The following is a 19,757-nucleotide window of genomic DNA, read 5'->3' on the forward strand; positions in this document are numbered from 1 at the left end:
CCCTTTCCACGATGGCGACCCGCGGCTCCCATTTTGTTTTTTCGCCGTCAACGCTTGCGCCATTTGCCTGTCCCTCTTGGGGCCGTGTGGCGAAGTGTGCATGTGTATGCGTGCGTGGGGTGCGTCTCACGCGGTGTGCGGCACGTTATACGCGTTTGCGAAATCTCAACCCGTACAAAAAAAAGAACGGACACACTCTCACAGACGTCCACATATTCGTGTGATTCGAATTTGCGTGCTCCCGCGAAATATCATCTCGCCGGTTCTTTTTGAACAGCGGTTTTTTTTCCTTCGCTTTGCTCTTTTCACCGCCTTCTTACTCAATCAATGGTGGGCGAGTGAAAGAAATGGCACATCAGTCATCATCCTGCCTACGCACACACATGCAAAGGGGTAAGTTGTATGAAATAATTTGCGAACACCGCCCCAATGAGTGCCCAGTGTGGGTTCTGTTTCTGGCAGTGTGAAGTGCACGGGAAGAGAGGAGGATGAAATGAAGATTTCCGGACAACAGGGGGTGATAACACGTTTTTCCCCAGCGCCAAACGCGTGGTGCTGAGAGTCCACCACGCTCGGGTCGCGCGCGTACACCGAACTTTCATTTTGTTTTTGCGTATCTGCCCCCGTGGGTAGAAGGAGCTCTCTCCCGCGCACGGGTAGCTCTTCTCTTGGGAGCGGCGTTTGCGCTAGCGGAATGAGCGTTTGCGAAAACTGAGCAAGAAGTGAGTGATTTTTGGGGATGAAGATGATCGTGTCGCGAATTTTGGGGGGCCGTTTTTCGTCACGTACCACCTGAGTTCCTGCCGTGCGATTGGAGAGAAGTCAGATGCGAAAAAACGGGGGACGACAGCTCTCACGCAAAAGTAAGAGGATACTGCTCTCTGGGTTCTTCTTCCTTTTTTTTGCACACACCATTCCCAAAAAAAAAAAAACGGAGAGAATGTTATCGTTGGCCGCACTGTTTCGTTGACCGATAGTAGTAGAATTGTTGTTGGTTTTCATATGCAAAAAAATCATCAACCACCACCACCACTACTGCTTGACGATAAAACCAACTGTACGACTTTGTAAGAATGCCGGCGGGCAAGGTGAAGGAGACGCATTCATCATCATGTGATGGAATTTTCGATGATTCCGACGGGAGAGCGAAAAGGATAGAGAGAGACCAAGATCCAGAGAGAGCGAGATAGAGAGAGAACCATGAAATAAAATCTTGTCATTAATGTGTGTTGTAGTTTGTACGAAAATGGATCGATTATGCTTCAAGAAACCGCAAAGAAAGCAGTAAAAATGGTTTGGAGACATTCAATGGTTGGGTCTTTACTATTGCCATCCAGTAACTTGTTTTGCTTTTCTCAAAGCTCACATTAGATTAACGTAAGTTCGTTACGTTCCACCAGCCTCAGCAAAAGAAAGGTTTAAATTTGAAAAGCTCAAGCAAATGCAAAATGCCCCAAACCGAAGATTCTTCAACACCAACCCGATTTGAGACAGCAATTTGAGACAGGCTAAACTATACGCGAAATACGCGGGCGCCTTATCGCATCATCCGCGAGCACATTACAACTGTGGGTACCCCCACCGCATCCCATTGTGGCCACTTCCCCTTACGTAGTCTTCCGTATGGTGGCTACGGCTCGCCGGCTAACTGTGCGTACGCTGTTGTAGTATCGATCTGTTTTAGCCATATTGTTTGGTGGTAGTAGCTTCTCACGCGGTTGTCTTAAAACCCTCCAATGCTCTGCGCTCTATATGTATGTGTGTTTGCAGTAGCCGTGTCGGTGGCGAAATGTGGGAGCAAGAAACTCACAAGTAGCGCTTCACAGTGACATTGATAAAAAGTTGTTTGGATTCAGCTTGATGAAAAGGGGCTCGGGGGTGACAACATTTCGCGAACCATCTCCCATGGTTGAGAAATGAGAAACTTAAAAAAACTCACACACCCTCAAACAAACACAATCACAACCTAGAAACTAGCGCGAGAGACAAATGCCGGACAGCTAAAGCAAATTCGCAGTAGACGTGCGTGTCTACTCTTAAGTGTTAACTCACTCACACGTTCTCCCTTTGGCTCTAACCTCTCCGGAGCGTATGAGAAAGTGCGGACCCAAAACCGGTGGGCCTGCGAGACGAGCCTTGGGCACACCAAGAACACGCTGCGGCGAGGAAACGTCTGAGAAACGGAGCTTGCAAAAGCAGTGTTGTGGGTTTTTTCTCTTTCTTTCTCTTTTTCTCTCTATCTTCTCTCTCTCTCTCTCTCTTTCTCTCTTTATCTCTCTTTCTCTCTTCTCTCTTTTGGGTGTCCCACCAGCCACCCACCACCCACGTTGTGCGTTGGTACGATGCCCCAGGTCCGCTAATCTTGTCGCGGTTAAGATTTTAACGACGCCATTTCGGATGACGACGACAGCCTCCCCGCTATCCCGTATGGGTGACTCCGGTTGATAAGCTGCTTTGGTGAATTAAAACTCCATTTTTATTGAATTCCAGGCCCGCCACTACTGGGCCAGGGTAGGGCTGTGTCTTACCAAAGCAGCTGGAATAGTGATGTGGTACACGGCAAGCCGAGAAACAAAATCAAAAATTAAAAATAGCTCCGGATAATAAGCTATTTTGAAAGAGGGCAAATATTTGGCGTACGGATTGTGAGGATGACTCTCTGTGTGAAGCGATTGCTTTCGGGGTGCTTCCAACTCCCGAACCTGATCCCGAATAATTCAAGCGCGATTTTGTTCGCAGATGGGTTGCTCCGATGTCGTCATCCGGCTAGCCGTTTGCTGGTGGCGTGTACCGCAGGTGAAGATATTACGCGCATGTCCTTCTGTTGCTCCAACAGGATATCGTCACAGGACCCGGAGCGGTGGAGGTGTACACAAGAAATCATCTTTTCCTCCGGCCCGTTGCCTTGTGTGTGCTGCTCCTGTCGACGGGCGTTTTTCGGTGTGGAAAAGGATGCGAATCTCTAAAAAAATCAAGCCTTTGCAGTACAGAGCAATGCTGAAGGGCCGGGCGTGGTCCTGAATGTGATTGTCTTCTTCTATTTGGCGTAACGTCCTACGCGGACATGCCGGCCTATACAGGCTTTCGAGACTTAATTCATTACCTTGTAGCCGGATAGTCAATCCTTGCTATGGGGGTCGGTCCCATTCTGGGCTTGAGCCCATGACGGGCATGTTATTGAGTCGTTCGAGTTGACGACTGTACCACGGGACCGCCCCGAATGTGATTGCGGGAACAGTAATGAGTTGCAGGAGATTTGACGCCTTTTGTAGAAGTCTTTTTGATAATAAACATATTGTGAGGGAATTTAGTAGCATGTAATTTTTTTACTTCATATTCTCTCTATAGTATTTTAGTATCTAGTTCTATTCTATTCAAATCTATAGTTAGTATTCAAAGCTATTTCTGTGATCTTTCAAAGTTCGCATGGATTTCATGTCTTACACATGGGTTTGGTTGGGTGGTTGGTGGATGGGTTGGTTTAAATGATATTTTGTGGGAAATAACTTCGATTCTTCTATTAAATACAATATCTGTACTGTTGTATTTTTTATTCGTTTAGATATTTGGCGTTATTGAACCGTTTTTTGTGTATGTTGATTCATAAATTGACAAAAGCTGAACTACTCTGCTGAGATTTCCTGAAAATAAGGAAGTTATCATTGAACCCAACTGCATTCTTCCAGTTTTTTCGCACTATACAATTCTAATAATGCACGTAATTGTTGAAGATTTTACGCAAAATATCTTCCAAACACCTATAAAGATGAAAAAGTACCTAAAAGAGGTCAATTTGTATCACCCGGTCCAACATTCATTCAACAATATCTTTCTCGAAAATGAATAATAAATCCTTATTTTTTCTTCTTTTCAATGTCTGCTCATCACACACTTTCCGTTCACAAACTCTATTAGTACTATAGAACACCAAATTCGGTGGAAGCAGCTAAATCTTCGTATCACAGTTGATCTCTCAGAATTGCGCCATTCATGGAAGATCTAACGTCTTGTATTAGAAATTTTCCCATTCTTCAACTTGTTACACTTTTTTTGCACCACGGTGACAAACACGGCATAAAAAACAACACGCAAGTACACACTTCCTTATAGCGCCAAATTCCAGTCGTAAGCGACTCCTGGAATCAGGTTTGTGGTTAGACCGTTGCAAACCACTACCTTCCTGGAAGAGTGATCGTACATAACGATCGTGTACCGCCACTGCGAACGCCGTACCAACGAACTGCACCAACACAAACGCACACAATCGGTAAGATGCACCCACCTCTTCTCCTGGCTGAGGAATGCATTCCTATTTCGAAACATTTATACCTCTATGTTTATGCTGTGCTGTGGCTTCTACGTACTCCGTGCTCCAGGTACAGGGAACCCTGCGCTGCGAGAAAACAACTTTTCGAGCTCGCTCCGGCACTAGCACTGGGCTGGATGATGTGGTGCTTCCTCCGTTTGTGACAATCCCTTCAACCTGTTCTTGCAGATCAGTAGCCCTATGGCAAGAGGAAAAGAGCAAGGTAGAAACAAAACCAAAAGTATGGCAAGGGTGGAAAAAGGCATGGAATCAAGAATATTTTATTGACTGATGCATACTAGGGAGACACTATTTGCTGTTGCTCTTGCTTTCCTTTTTTTCTCCTCTAGAACTCTAGAACAATGCACAACTATTCATTATACAAAAGCGCATCGGAAAATGAGTTTCAGAATGTAGCGAAACAAAACAAAATAAAAAATAGAAAACAAATCTAACCCCACCACCAGAAGCGGAAGATGGCAGACCAAACAAAACATTGCACCGCAGCTCGGGCAGTGGAAGCTTTCCAAGAAGGAAATGCATAGTTTAGATGAAAGGTGTGTGGGCTTTTGTTCCCTTTCTTCGTCCAGTGCCGAGTGACAGCAAATGATATGTGCAGTTCGGCCTCTTGGATCTCTTCTAGAGCGCGCGGCTGAAATTGTAGAAGTCAGTGTGGGAAAGGGATGCAGCAAAAAAGAAAAGAAAAAAACAACAACAAAACATTCACCACTCGCTGCATCGCTGCAGCGGGATAAAATGGTGAAGCCAGCCAGCCAGTGAAAGAAGAAGAAAAATTAAACAGCGCACAGCATCTCTGCTATTGTCGCCGGTGGAACTGGAAGTTGGAACCGCCGCGAACTAACTCACCGCGGAACGATTCCCTGCACCTACTACTCGTATTTGGGTTCAGCAGATTATTTCCCGCTGGAATGCGCGGTGTCTATACACCTTCCTATCTTCTGCATCCTCCTTCTGCTGGCTGGAATTTCTCGACGAACAGAGCAAAGAGATGAATAAATATAAATAAAAATATAGGTATAACCGTACGCGAACGAAGAAAAAAAACGGGTGGCACACACAACAAGGAGGATTCCAGTTTCTATTCTTCTGTTTTCGTTTGGTGGCAGTGCATTTCGTTGCCGCTCTGTGCACCACTTCGTCAGTTTGCTGGCACTGGTGCAGAGCGCACTTTTTTTTTTATTTACTTTTTATTTGTTTCCTTTCGCTACTTTTCCGCTGTTGAAATAATGCGGCTTTCGGAGGAACGTCGACCTCACAGCGTTCTCAGCTCCCGGCTGCTTTTGCTGCTGTGCTGTGCTCTGCAGATGAAGTGATGAGGACGGTAAGGGTAAAGAATGCCGAATGCGCATTGATCGATAAAGTGCATCCGTAACGTTGCCATAGTCTTACGTCAATTAAACGTCTTACAGTTTAACTGCATTCTTGGTTGCACTTGCTTACCGATGGCTCGTGCTTGCTTTGGAGATGGATATTTTCGCACATTTTTCATTAGACCAGAAGTATAATAGAAGGACCAACCACCTGTAGACATTATCAATGTATTGAGCATTTAATATTTCATTACTAAAATGCATTGGAAGTATTAAGTGCAATCAAACGTATCCTGCTGGTCTATTTTAGTTCACTATATATATACGCCCATATACACCGTGACTTACGTTTTGATGGTTCTTTCTTTTCTTTACTTTCAGGTTTGTATTTGCTCTTTTTCTCTCTTCAAGAATAGTGAACTGAAACAGCAACTGTGTTGTAAGTAAGAGTTGACAATGATCCTTCTGATGAATTAAACTAAAAAATTTGACGCTGTTAACGGAAATATTTATCAGCCGAATATTCTCATACCAAAATGACAGTTGCGCCAAGATGGGGTTGAAATAGTTCGGAATATTGTATTATGTTGGAAAACGTCGTTTTAAATGATTTTAATAGCAAAATCTTTGACAAAAACATCAATGACACGTGATCTAACTTGCAACAAATCAGCCTATGTTTATATTATTTTTTTGTTGAAATGCTGAAGCTAGTTTGACGCGTGGATTTGTAGGGTGTGTAGTTTCATTTAGAAACGTCAAAATCCCAGTGAGATATTTGCTAGGATCATAAAACTTATCTATATTATAATGCTCTTAGAAATGAACACCTTATGTAACCTCGTTTCGGATTATCTATTAAAAGAAACAAGGCGAAAAATACTGCTCATTGTTACTTAAATTATGTAATGTAGCAATGTTTGCTTCTAGTACAGCTACTCAAAATTGCTATAAAAACTAACTAATATAAATATTGCAGTATATTGGGAATCATTTAGTGGAATCTTAAATCGCGTACAAGTCTTCTCTCAAACGGATAGTTTCAAAAGCGCCCGTTTTTTGCATTTAAACGTTTTGGACGTTTTTTTTAAACGTAAAACAGTTACTGGGGCCCTTTCCGTTTTAAGCTTGTAGGCTGAAATTTCAGCCTATCAGCTGTTTGGATTGTATAGCAGTTTTCTAGCAGCTATCTAAGGGCAGCGCTCTGGCACCAATCGAACACAACATCGAACATGAAAAATGTATGGAATTTGACATGTTCGATTAGATAACCATTTTTTCCAGTTCGATGTTTTACCATTTTTTCGATCAGGTACTCGAATCAAATTCTAGCTTTTAGGCTAAAATAATTTAGCCTGAAAATCGCAGGCTTGTTTTTTATGGAGTGTTTACATGATTTTAATCTTCAACTGTCAAACTCCGTATAAAAAAAAACTAACTAGAATCGTGAAGGGCCCCACTGTTGGTTTCACATGTGTTGTGTACATGGCTCAGTAGTGTGGTTTCTGCGTTGCATCAAACACTACTACCACCCAATGTTCGAAGCGCGCGCGCTCTGTTGCTATGAACAGGTTTGGTTTTATACCAAAAACCAAAATCCTCGAACGCAAAAATATTGTGAAGTATAATAGAAGGGACTCAGTGGACTTGGAAAATGGCTCTCATTTTCCATCTTCGCTCTCCCAGTTCGTTCGCTCTCGCTACTCCTATATTAACTCTCTGCGCTCGTAAGGATATGTGGTGGGAAAGTGTCCTGTTTTTGGAGAGCGCGACGCCGGATCATGCTCTCTCCGATTGCAAATTGCTGCTAGTGACGGCTCCCCGAAACCTAAGGAAAACTTGCCGGTAAAATACACACGTAGCGGCAAAACTGTGTGTGTGTGTATGTTTGCCTGGCCCGTCTTTACACACCAGGTTAGGGCATGTGTCCACAGAGACCGGAGGGGGGCAATAGACGCAAGGATACTCTCGCGCTGCTGGGAAATGTGAGGGCGCGTGCGGGTTCTCGGTACCGCTCAATGTGTTTTCCCGATTCTGGTCGTGCGGGTGCAAAACTGTGTACACACAGATAGGTTCGAAAAATGCGAAAAATCGGTATAAGAGAAGTTTTTCACAATTACAAAAGTAGTTAGATACAACGGCCATGATGTATCAAGTGGAAAGGTGTTGTTTGGTGCTTTTCCAGCTGTATTAATGTCATCTTTCGGCCTACAAACAGTAGAATGCATCTATATGTAGATTTAGACAGGATATCGCAGAAATGTCGTAATGTGCACTAGTGCCTCGTGAATGATGCGTGGAAGATGCTGCAAAAAGCTTGTGTTAGTGTGTAGTAGACTAACACAAGTGAAGTGAAGTGGACTTACGAACAAGCAAATAGGCTGTGTCCATGCGTAATGGACGAGGAATACGTGTGACTTTATGAAACGAAAACTCACAAAATTGTTCCGAAATAATTTAGTTATGGTGGTGCTTGTTACTTTTCTTGGTAGTTTTATCAGTTATTTGATTTAATATTTATGTGTTCAGTGTGTTTGTTTACAACGTTCTGTCCCATGTTGCGCATCGGCATTGATTTCAATGTGTTTTGTTACGCATTTGCAAGAGCATTTTCAGTATGTAGTGCATATATTAACAATTGAATCACAAAATGGTCATGTTTAATGATATTTTATTAAAAAAATCCTTATTTTATAACCAATTTTTCTGTGTACATTCATGTAAAAATCATATTCTACACAAATATGCTCATGAGAGTTCTTTTGATTCTCTCTCTGCTGGATACATACTAACAGGGATTTAAACAGTGAGTGAGAGAGTTATTTCCACAATACAGGGAGAGAAATAAAAACGTCATCACACATACATATACATGCCGCGCAAGAGAGGAAAGAACTTTCTCCAAAATGTGATAAATCAAAAAAAGGAAAAAATGAAGACGTTGTGGAACGGGGTGGGAGGAACAGAGAAGCATCGCCCCCTGCGTAAGAAGGATACGAATTTTAGGAGCATAATCGATAATTTTCCGTCTATTCACCCATGTCTGCATCCTTGTAGTACGTCTCGGCACGTATATGATGAAACGGAGTGGTATTGAGAGTCTTTTTACTGTAGAGCACTACCACTACCCTTGACGGTTTTTAAGGTGTAGTAGTAATAGAAGCTTGAACGTAGAATTCTAATGTTAAAATGCAAAAGATTTCGTTGGAAAATTTATGATTTTCAAGAGAAATGGCAACATTGGGGAATAATTTAGTCTTTTGCGGACCTGATGGTGGAACTCCCGGAACAGAAAGACGACAATGTGATCTTATTTGAATCACTCATCTTTATTTCGTGATAGCGCATGGGCACTGCTTAGCCTTACAGACTCAGCTGAAAGGATTAGGGTAGTATCACAAGTAAACCATGCTTAAGGATTAGGTTTGCAAGATGTTTTTCTCTGCTGTCTTTCATAGTTGTACATGAAAGTAATGATAAAAGCAAACAATCGAAAGTAGAAACTCGATATAATGCTTGCGCTATCTCTTTCTATCTCTCTCTCTCTCTCTCTCTCCCTACTACTTTTGCGCTCTTTTCTCATCCCCAAACAGGGGGAAGAAAAACTCTCCAACAAATGCACTCTCCAAACGAGGCACGAACGCCCATAATGTGGATGTATACGTGAAGAAAACCCTCACCACAAGGATGTACACTGGCGGGGGATGTGTGCGTGTGTTAGTGTCCAGCTTTTTATACAGCACAAACATATTTAAGCATCCCGACAGGCGCACAAAAGCATTGCCTCTAAGAGTGAGTCCCCTTCGTGTAGACAATTTTCTTCGGAGGTTAGCCCAATTGTTCCACTAAACCAACTTAAATGTTTTGCCCACTCTTGGGGCCTGTTTTTTATGTTTGTCGATTTCTGTGCCGTGGCTGTAACGGTGTCATTCGTGGGATGGTGGCATGTAACTTTTGTTGCTGACAGGCTAGGGCGGTAACGGTGTTCCAGGGCTGAAGCTATGGTTCACTCGTGTATAGGGTTACAATGGGAATTAGCCCACAAGCCACAGAAACTCCCAGATTATACTGATCAAGCTTTGGTTGGAGGGTGGAGCGTTGGAGGGCAAATGTTAGCTATTTTTGTGCCATGCGAGAGCCGGTTACTGTAGAAGGCATTTTTAGACGACAAATCCCTTTCTCCATTTTCCACCTTTTTTACCATCTACGTGATCCCAGGAGCCTGGTTGTAAGCGGCCTGTATTTTTACACCTGTGTTACTGTGTCCTTTCGGTTTCAAGTTCACCCTTGTGTTTGTAACTTGAGTTATGAGATTGTGGACTTTTAGCGTATAGATTTTCTTGCCATTTCTTAAATGTATTATAGGTTTTTGGTAGGTTTTTTTTAATGATTTCTTAGAGTTTTTGTGTATAAACCTTATTTATTTATTGGAAAAATTCTTACTCATAAGCTAATGCCTTGCTATGTGTAATTCAGATCATGTGTGCCAAACGATAGTGTTATACAACGATATACATTGACTGACTCACAATGCCCCTAATGCTATAAGTGATCCCAATAAGCCATGCAAAGCATGTCCTTCGCACACAAGCGGAGGGCCTCCGCGCGCGGTCTTTTAGTGGGGCAACCGAACAGCTCCGCCAACACAATAAATGAGGACGACTATCACCACCATTCTTCACCGTTTTTGTCGATGGACGGCAGTGCCGAAACCGGCACCGATAGGTACGCCGCAATAATATCCGCCATTGCGGCAACCGAACAGCAGGAGCTGGAGCGCTGCAACGAGCGCAACCGGTGCGTGGGACCGCCAGATGAAAGCGCGCTCGATCACAAGTTCGACCGGCTGTTGTCGGAAGTGCACGGTCTGCGAGATCAAATCGGCGATCGGATCGAGACGCTCAACCGACGGCTGACCCAAACCAACCGCCTCTTCCTGGCGCATCAGGACTATGGGCAGCGATCGAACCGGGCCGGCGATCTGTTGCTGATCGGTGTGCCGACCACCGTCCAGGGCGAAGGGCTCCGCGAGTGTTACGTGCGCATTGCCCGCCGTCTCGGATACGCGGAAAGTGAAATCCCGATCGTACACATACGCCGGCTGGAGGTGGTGGGATCGTCCTCCTGTGCGGATGTGAAACCGTCCCGGTACAGCATTGCTGTGCTAGACAACATTGCAAGGACGCGGGCTGGAAAGCAGGCACGGACCGGGTCGATCGAACCTTCCGTCCAGCCACCGGCTGTGCATGTGCAGTTTGTGTTTCGAAACGCGCGCAACGAGTTCTATCGCCGGTACCAGGAGGGTGGCCGGGCAGGGACGGGACTGGCGCTGCAGGATTTAGGCTACGGTGGTGCGGACGGCCGAGTGTACGTGAGTGAAAATCTGACCCGCGGGAATGTTAGCCTGAAGGCTGAAGCAATGCGGCTGAAGCGGGACGGAAAAATCAAGAGTGTGTTCACGGTAAATGGACAGATCTACGTCAAGCGTACGGTGGACCATCGGCCGGAGCTGGTCACGAGCAGTGTCGATCTGTTGCTGCTAGATGAAACGAAGATGAAAGCAAACAAGTAAGGAGTCGGGCTTTTTTCTAGTACTTTTCATTGTTTGTGATGTCTTCTTTAGTTTTTTTTTCAATTCAACGTTTTTTTTAAAGACTTCAATCAGAGAATTCAAAGAAGATAATACGACAGATAATTGTTTTTGACATCATTCCCATGAAAGGAACTCACAACTTTGATTTTTTTTTGTTTAACATCTCAGTTTTCGCTACAAAATTGTTGGAGTAGACCCACATCAGGTTGGGCCAGAAATTCTCAATTGGAACGCAGCTAGATGATTTTGGGCAGGTTCGCTGACTAGGATACCATTTCATCTCCTTCAGCTGTTTCATATCCTCAAATGATCGCTGCGAGTTTTGGCGTCATTGGCTGCAGCTCCGAAACTAGTGGGCGATTTCCGCTTCCTGACATATATGTTTCATGTGTTCCCCAGGTACTTCACTGTTTGGTCCGTTGCATCGACCTCCAAGCCAAGCGCCAAGCGAACGCAATGATGCTGCCTCTTTGCCCTCGTTATTCGTTTTCAACATTCTTTGGCTTCTTGTCGCTCACAATCGTGGGTCATTTGGAACTGGACATTAGAATTCATTGATTTTAAGACACTTTTGGCCGCGATTGAGTAGTTTCGGTTATGCTTTGTCTTTAAGCGTTGATATAATTGATGGTTTCATTGCACAGTAACACTGCAGGCCGTCATTCATTCAGAGGAATGATAGAACCACGATGAATGTATTTAAATTTGGGACGATTCAAAGGGATTCTGAAACCTAATTTGTGCAGAAAGCGAATTAGTGTGGCGAAAGGACTATAATTATCTACATATATTTGAAACTACTACGGATCAGTCCTTCCAGTGCACAAGGTTTCATACAAAACCCCCTATTCCGTCGTTCACAACAATCGCCATAGAAATCCCCTGCCATGAGTGCAACTAAAATTAGAACCGCCTTAATCCACCTGTAGTTTAACTAGCATCCTTGGTATTGCGCAAAGCTATCTGAAATGCTTCTCACATCAATGGTACAAAAACCTGATGCATTTCTTAGCTCCAATATATATATATATATATATATATATATATATATATATATATATATATATATATATATATATATATATATATATATATATATATATATATATATATATATATATATATATATATATATATATATATATGGCATATAAACAAAGAAAAAGAAACTGTTGTGACACCATTATAGCATTTCCTCAACATTGCCTTTCCCGGTCGTCATGTTTTTTGCTCCAATTGCTCCAAATTCGCCCAACTTCATTGGTCTTCACAAACCCATTCGTCCCTACTACCGATGACAGAAACCCCCTGTTCTACGATCGGTGGAAAATAGATTGCGGCTAGGGCGCACTCTGCCAACCACAGTTACTGGCACAAACTCCGCTTAGTTCCCCCGCTAAGGTGTTTTAGGTAGGGGGAGCACGGGAAAATCAAACCACAATCGATCGCCCTCCATAAATAGCAACCATGGGGGGGGGGGGGAGTGAACCGTCTTCGCGTCCTCGGACGGAGAGTTTTCATCGCTGGGAGGGGACAGAACAAGCTCAATAATAACTCATTTTATCGTCCGCTTTTTCGACCGCAAGCACTATAGTCGCATGCCTGGAGCGCCTTCTCGGTCTAGTGAAGATGCAGATGAGATGCTGTGGCGGTTTTGCCGGCTCGTAATGCAGTTGCCCCTATGGTTCCCACGAATATAAAATTGATAATATTTTAAAGCTACCCCGACAGCTATCTTCTCGCCCTTCCATTTCCTTTTTCAGGTGCACGGAAAGCGCAAGAGGCGCTCTGCTCTGTTCGGTTTTTGTGTGTTGCCTGTGCAAGGGGAAATATTTTCCACAAACCGCAAACTTCATCGATCGGTTGATCGGAACCTAAGAATATGGAGTAACAACATAACGTTGTCTCCAACAGTGAGCAGCGTTTTAAGCAAGACCGATTGAACTATTCTCACTTTTCCCGTGGGTAAATCTTTGACCCTGTGGTAAGCATTTGGTGCGGTTTCTCGCTTGATTGGTGCCGGCTAGTACAAATCACTTTCGTGCGTCTGGGATTATAACGATTCAAATGAAGTTTTGATGCACTTTAAAGGTTTTTAAAGGGTGCTAATGCTATTCAACATCACCTACAATTGTTTTCCTACTCTACGAAAGACTTTTTATGTTGTTTTTCTTTGAACAAAGTATCGCTTCCCCCGTTTGACAGCATTCGTAATTTTTAATAAATGCTTGTGAAACAATTTGACACATGTCATTTATGTGATAAGGGATTGGTGACGGAATCTTTTGGCTGTTTTATTATCAATTTAAATTTCCCAATCACAGCCATGCTAAACTTGTTGATGATAAGTTTTTGCTGGCTTTTATAATCCTGATTTGCACTGCAGATTAATAAAAAAATCGTTTTTTCTTCTCATATCGAACCTTTGCCCATCCTGTCAAACTTGTGTTCCTATCGTACACTTATACCTTCTACTACCAACAGCGCAAAAAATAAATCTCGAACCCATTTTGCATTCGCACACCATGGTGAGCCTGCGACCATCTTGCTCCCGGGGTGACATAAATTTGCAATCACTGTCCGCATCCACAGCAGCATCCTTTGCCGCCTTTTTCCGTCGCTCACTGTTATCATCACGCGCGCGGCCACTCATAATGATGATGGGCGTGGCAAAGCGGAAGACGCTAAAACAACCCGATCAGCGAAAGGTGGGTGCGCACCACCTCGAAGGACAGAGGACAGGTGCTTGAAAGTTTTTGGAGGGCTATTGCCCTTTTTTTTACGATGCGTTTCTTGAGGATGCTAGAAATTAATTGAAAAGGATTAACGATTAGCAACAGGATTGTTTTTTTTTGTGGTAATTGTAGTACCATAAGCGCTCACAACCGCTCACAGAAAAGAGTTACGTGTGTAGTAAACAGGAAAGGAAATTATGCAATAAATTAGAAGCGGGACGTGCTGTGGGCTGACAGCAGTGTTGTTTTTTATACATTTAATGAAAATAAATTGTCAAACTATTCAAAATGAGTTGATGCATTTCAACTTGAACTTGAAAAGTAAACCCACATTCACTTCGTCAGCTCGAAGATATAGTATTTTACAGTAGTGGTAGCAATTGCAATGCATCATTAGTACTTGTTCTATGTGTGTTGTTGCGCGCCCGTAACTCAACAAGAGCTTCCCATTTTGGGCTGGAATGTGAAGACACCGCCAACTGAGGCTTTTCAACGCCGTAAGCACTCGCGAGATCTTCCAAACCCCCAGCAGCGGCAGCTCCCGTTCGTACACGCGCTCTCCGAGTGCTGCTTTATCGTAGTGTGGGAATGTTGTTAAAACCACCACCCCAATATCATATCTGGCTCCCCATTTTTTTTTATTAATTTTTTTAAGCTCATCTCCTCCACCCCTGTCGAAAAAAAAAAACGGTTCACTTCGCTCTCGGCTATGTGCGAGCAGCAAATGCTCAGCGCTCCCAAAACCACTGCTCCCAGTTCTCTCTTGGGTTGCCCCAATGATCCTCATCCTTCTGCCCTTTCGGCACCCCCATCACCTCTGCGCCCAAAGGTTTGCCTCTATGTGTGTGTGTATTTTTTTGTTATTTTCTTTCCGGCACTACGGTGTGCGCTGGTGTGTACGCAATACACGCGGTGCGCGCGGCGGCGATGACCTTGTGGCGGTTCGACCAGTTCGTTGAACCTTTTGAGTGAAACGCGCGCGCCAAAAAAAAATGCGAACTACAGAAAAGAACAAAATAATACAAACACACACACACAGGGGAGCGCGTGCGACGGTCAAAATGTGTAACTAACGTTCAACCGTCGCCGAAATCAAATTGGGAATCTGTCGCGCGCGTTTTAGCTACGGACACCCATCCTCTCTGCCCGCCGTCCCTCATTGTCGTCACGGTGTCCCGGTCGTGCCCTTTCGATGCCGTCTTGCTCCTCCAGTCCAGCAAAGATGCAGTGGACTTTGCTGCTGCCAAAGTATGTGCATGGCTCGATGTGTGGACTTGACTTTATTTTTTTGGAGGGGTCGGCTTTTGGTAGTATCACTTTTCCACCTATGGTGTGTGAGTATGACGATAAGTAGTGCCCCAAGTACCATCAACCACTGTGGATTGATAAGTTTGGTGAATGCAGTAGAGCAAAAGCTTCATTGTTAGGTTTTACATAACCTTGTCTTACAACGAAGAAACATGTTTGAGACGCGATTGTGTAACCTCATGTATCCTTGCTTGATCCTCCGGAGGGCTGACGCCAGTCATCCAGTTTGAAAATCTCGTAATTTTTCACTAACAATGCATTGTGCCGAAATAAAACCCCTCCAACGATCGTGTTCCGAACACTTTACAACGTTCTTGCATCCCCCCTCCTCCAAAGCCCGCTGCTCTGCCCTTAAGCCCATCTATCCATACGGTGCCGCATGTTGATGATCAGTGTGGCGCCGCAACGATTAAATACATGATTGGTTGTTGGTGATGGTGTGCTGTGGTGATGGGCCAGCCCGCTGCGCATTCTTTCGAGCCTTCTGCCCGTGTGTGCGTGTGTGTCATGTTGCGGTCAACACTTGAGCGCTCTCGCTGTCACACGTGCTCCATTTTATCTCGGGGCTGCGCTGCTGTCTACCCCTGCTTACACTATGGCGCTGTTTTTTTTTTTTTTTGGGGCGCGACATGATAAAAAGAGATACTTCTCCGCGGCAGTTTCGATTGCGATTTGATTCGAAGTTACCTGCTATTTGATGGTGATATGTTTCATATTACTATTTGGTGAGTTTAACGAAGGGGAGGGAGGGGCACGAAGATCATGATCAAGTTAAATTCGTTGTGCTGCTATAGAAAATTGCGCTACAATGAAATTGGATCGTACTGTGTTTTACTAGAATGTAAATTGGAATTAGTGGTAGGTGTTGAGATGCCAATTAAATTCGTAGAAAAAATGTTTCATATTCTGGCAAATGCCATGGGTAATGATTTAGACAAGCTAATCCAAATAAATTTAGTACAACGCAATATTCATGGAGACGCTTGGTACCTCACATTTCTCAACGAAGTAAGGAACATGAATACTAAGTACTTATATTTTTATAAGTTATAAAAAGGATTGCAATTCTTTATAAGTAATTTTGTTGTTGTAGACAGGACCTTTTAATTGACTTTTTGGAGTTTAAACAATGCTAATCTATTCCTGTATAAATACATTACTGTTTTTAGTATTATAGTATCAGTATAGATCTGTGAACATAAATACACAATTGATCAGTACTAAAAACTAAATGATGTCCAACACATTGGAAGATTAATATTTCTTCATCTTCAGTTTTTGAAGCTCAAAAGGAATAACGATATCGTTTCCCTTATTTTTGGATATAATAGTGTTATTCTCCATTATATTGCCCGAAAAGCTACTTGCTAGCATTGCTACTACGTTCAAAGTACAGAAAGCGCAGTAATCGATCAGTCTGGTTCTAATCTGATCATCTCCACCCATCCTATCCACACTGTAATCTAAATCGTGTTTAAAAAAGAAGTAAAAACTCCTACAATTTTGTGATCCACTTACAATGGTCCCTCGCCGAGCTCAGCCAAGTGTTCGCGTGTCTGTGCATCGCAATAAAGATATTCAAATTGGTCAAAGAGTTCTGCTTAGCATACCCAGCAGTAGCGCGTCAGAGTTGGTGCGCGTTCTACGTGTCCAGACGGGGACTAGTCGCTTTGGATAGCGCAACCGGCAGCTCTGGTTCTTTCGCTCGCATTTCTTTATCTTCCTCGCTCTTTCTCTCTTTCCCTTCTGCACACACATACACTCTGTTTAGTGCCAATAGGCTAAAGACATGAGAGATACACACATTCCTTGGAGCGAAATAAAAAACGAACTGAGAAATGTTAACAGAATAGTGCAGGACAACGTGATAATGGCGTCGTGGAAGCGACGAATAGATTGTTAGCGCCATCAAAATCGCCAACAATGGCTGCTGTAAGAGCAAAGCAGAGGACGAGGCACGCGTGTGTCTGTTTAGCATTGATTGCATGCATCTTGTTACCATATCCAGCGTGCCAGTACATCGAAATAAATTAATCCAAAACAATGGGCGAAAATGTTATGAGTTGGGTTCGTTTCAAACAAATGTATGCTGAGTTTGCTGTATATTGAATATGATTCGGCTTCGGTAGTGATAGATTTTAAACCGGCTTGTATTATTTTAATATTCATTATTAACTATTAACATACACTATGTGCTTTAAGTACTTGATTGCGCAACATTTCTTGTTTTGGAACTATATTGTGAGCATCTGATTGCCAATAAGGCTGTTAAAGTAAACATTTCCGTTTCTACAACTTATCTCAACATGTAATTTAACATTTCCGCCAAAACTATAGACTTTTGCCTATGTGTCACACTTGCCCGGCACTTGAACAAACTGTTTCGTTCTTTTCGTGTCTTAAATAACGTTGAACTCGTTGAATTCCATCATTCCGTTTCGATATGATGGTAATAACATGGAAATTCTATCGCTCTGAAAGCTTCAACCCTTTACTTCTTTCCTTTTTATTTGTTTCTACCGCCATATCTCACTGCCTTTCCTAGTTGCTCCGTTCCAATCCTAGAAAATCCCCGTTGTAATCTAGAACGAGACAGTCGGGAGTCTCAACACCGCCGTGTGGAATCCCACGATACATGGTTGAGGGAGCTCGAGTTTTCCATGGTGCTGTCGGCAATTCAGACCAAAAATGTAATTATCACACTTTACTGTCAATTCCACCAATCATCGTGCACCCTGTTGCATATCGATGCGCGCTCCTGTCTTCGCTGCTAAACGGGGTGGGCGAGCGGTGCCGAATCCTTCCAGCCAGCGGACCGGATGCGCAATCATCAGCTGGGAAAATGAACTGTTAATGGAAAACAACGCCCCCAAGGCAAATGGCACTGATTTCCTTTTGCACTGGAGCGACTAGTGCCTGGGAGATGCGAGCATCCGCAGTGGATGGCAGCATCCTTTTAAGGGTGGAGCAAAGTTTCGAGAGCGGAAGAGCTGAATATTTTGATACTACGAGTTTCCTCTGGCGTTTCTTACTTATCCCTCAATAAGGATTCATCTGCAATGATTACAGTATCGTAGGAAGTGTATTGAGTTTTCATATGAAATATGATTATCTACTCACCGAAAGTGTGCCTTCAGCACACATTAAGTGTAGATAATATATCTTCTTCTTCTTCTTCTTCTTCTTCTTCTGCTTTGGCACAACAACCGTTGTCGGTCAAGGCCTGCCAGTACCCACTAATGAAGTGAGCTTGGCTTTCAGTGACTTATTGTTACCTTAGCAGGATAGTCAGTCCTACGTATGGGGGCACGGTCTATTCGGGACTTGAACCCATGACCGGCATGTTGTTACGTCGTACGAGTTGACGACTGTACCACCAGACCGGCGGTAGATAATATATACGTAATATAAAATGAAGTTAAAATGTCAAAACAGTCCTACAAAATTATGAAGAACCTTGCGTCTCCATCTTTAGTTAGTTTTAGTAAGTTTCTACTAAAAAAAGTTTACTAATTAAAACTCTTAGGCATTCGAAGAATATGTTGAATGCAGCACTTGGATTTGGTTGCTATTAACTAACGTTTTATTTTTATTTCTCTTTGCAGGTAAGTGTCTTTGAGGACAAACATGAAACTATAAGTTCAGATTACTTCAATCAGTAAGTGTTCGCTTGAATTATCAAGGAAGGGAAATTATTTCCAGGGAACTAACTCAAAATACCATCTCTGAACCATTTGTCTCTTAGTAAGATCATCCAAAGGACAGGTTAACACCGATGATTGCTTAGGTACGAATAAAGCAGAATCGCAATTTTAAGCAAGTCTTTTCTATATACAGTCAGTCCAAAAAGTATACGTCTAGCTGAATATTTTGCAGAAAAAGGCGAATTATGGCCGCAATAGGCATGGGGTGGTAAAAGTAATCATGGGGATTGATAAAGGGACCATCAATATACATGTTTTGCTAAAAATAAGCATTAAAATAGTGCAATAGTAACCAAAATACGTAAAAAAGTAAAAAAAGTCGTTTGATGGGCGCGCAAAAAGTATTCGTCTATTAGACTTTGTCATAATATGCGTATGAAAACAATGGTTATGGAATCAAAAAATGTCCTGATCATGTTTCTTATTGCATTTATGACTATTGGTGACTACTTGCACAACGCAAGAACTCATTTAAACCTTTAAAAAGACGTATTTATGATTCACGCATCCTAGAAGACTTGTTCCAATTATTCTCTGGTAGAAATATTGCATTTATGGGCTATGTGTCAAAGTTCAATTGAAAAAATGGCAACTTATATCATATTGAGAGACTACTAATTCATTTTCATCAGTTTGGTTTCAGCTGGTTTGGCGTTTCGGGCAAATAACAATGCCCTGTATGTTCTTCAGCTCGACTGTGCTTGAAACATGTGATACATTTTAAGTAAATTTTCTCAGAACTGGGACTCAAAGTACTTAAAAACTGTATTAATATGTTTT

The 19,757-nt window shown here is 43.0% G+C and overlaps 1 protein-coding gene across 7 annotated transcripts in view; it reads left to right on the plus strand.

Moving 5' to 3' along the window:
• Window positions 1-19,757, plus strand: part of LOC121593912 — a 123,579-nt gene that overhangs the window by 53,442 nt on the left and 50,380 nt on the right. The window contains exons 1-2 of one of the 7 annotated variants that reach the window (XM_041916680.1): window positions 7,665-7,731; window positions 10,114-11,205. The exons of the other annotated variants lie outside the window; for them this stretch is intronic. Coding sequence (XP_041772614.1) covers window positions 10,202-11,205 — 1,004 coding nt within the window. The 5' untranslated portion in view covers window positions 7,665-7,731; window positions 10,114-10,201. Of the gene's footprint in view, window positions 1-7,664; window positions 7,732-10,113; window positions 11,206-19,757 lie in introns of those variants that run through there. 7 annotated transcript variants of the gene reach the window in all.

Source organism: Anopheles merus, chromosome 2L (assembly GCF_017562075.2).
Source record: "Anopheles merus strain MAF chromosome 2L, AmerM5.1, whole genome shotgun sequence".
Classification (NCBI taxonomy): Eukaryota; Metazoa; Arthropoda; class Insecta; order Diptera; family Culicidae; genus Anopheles; species Anopheles merus.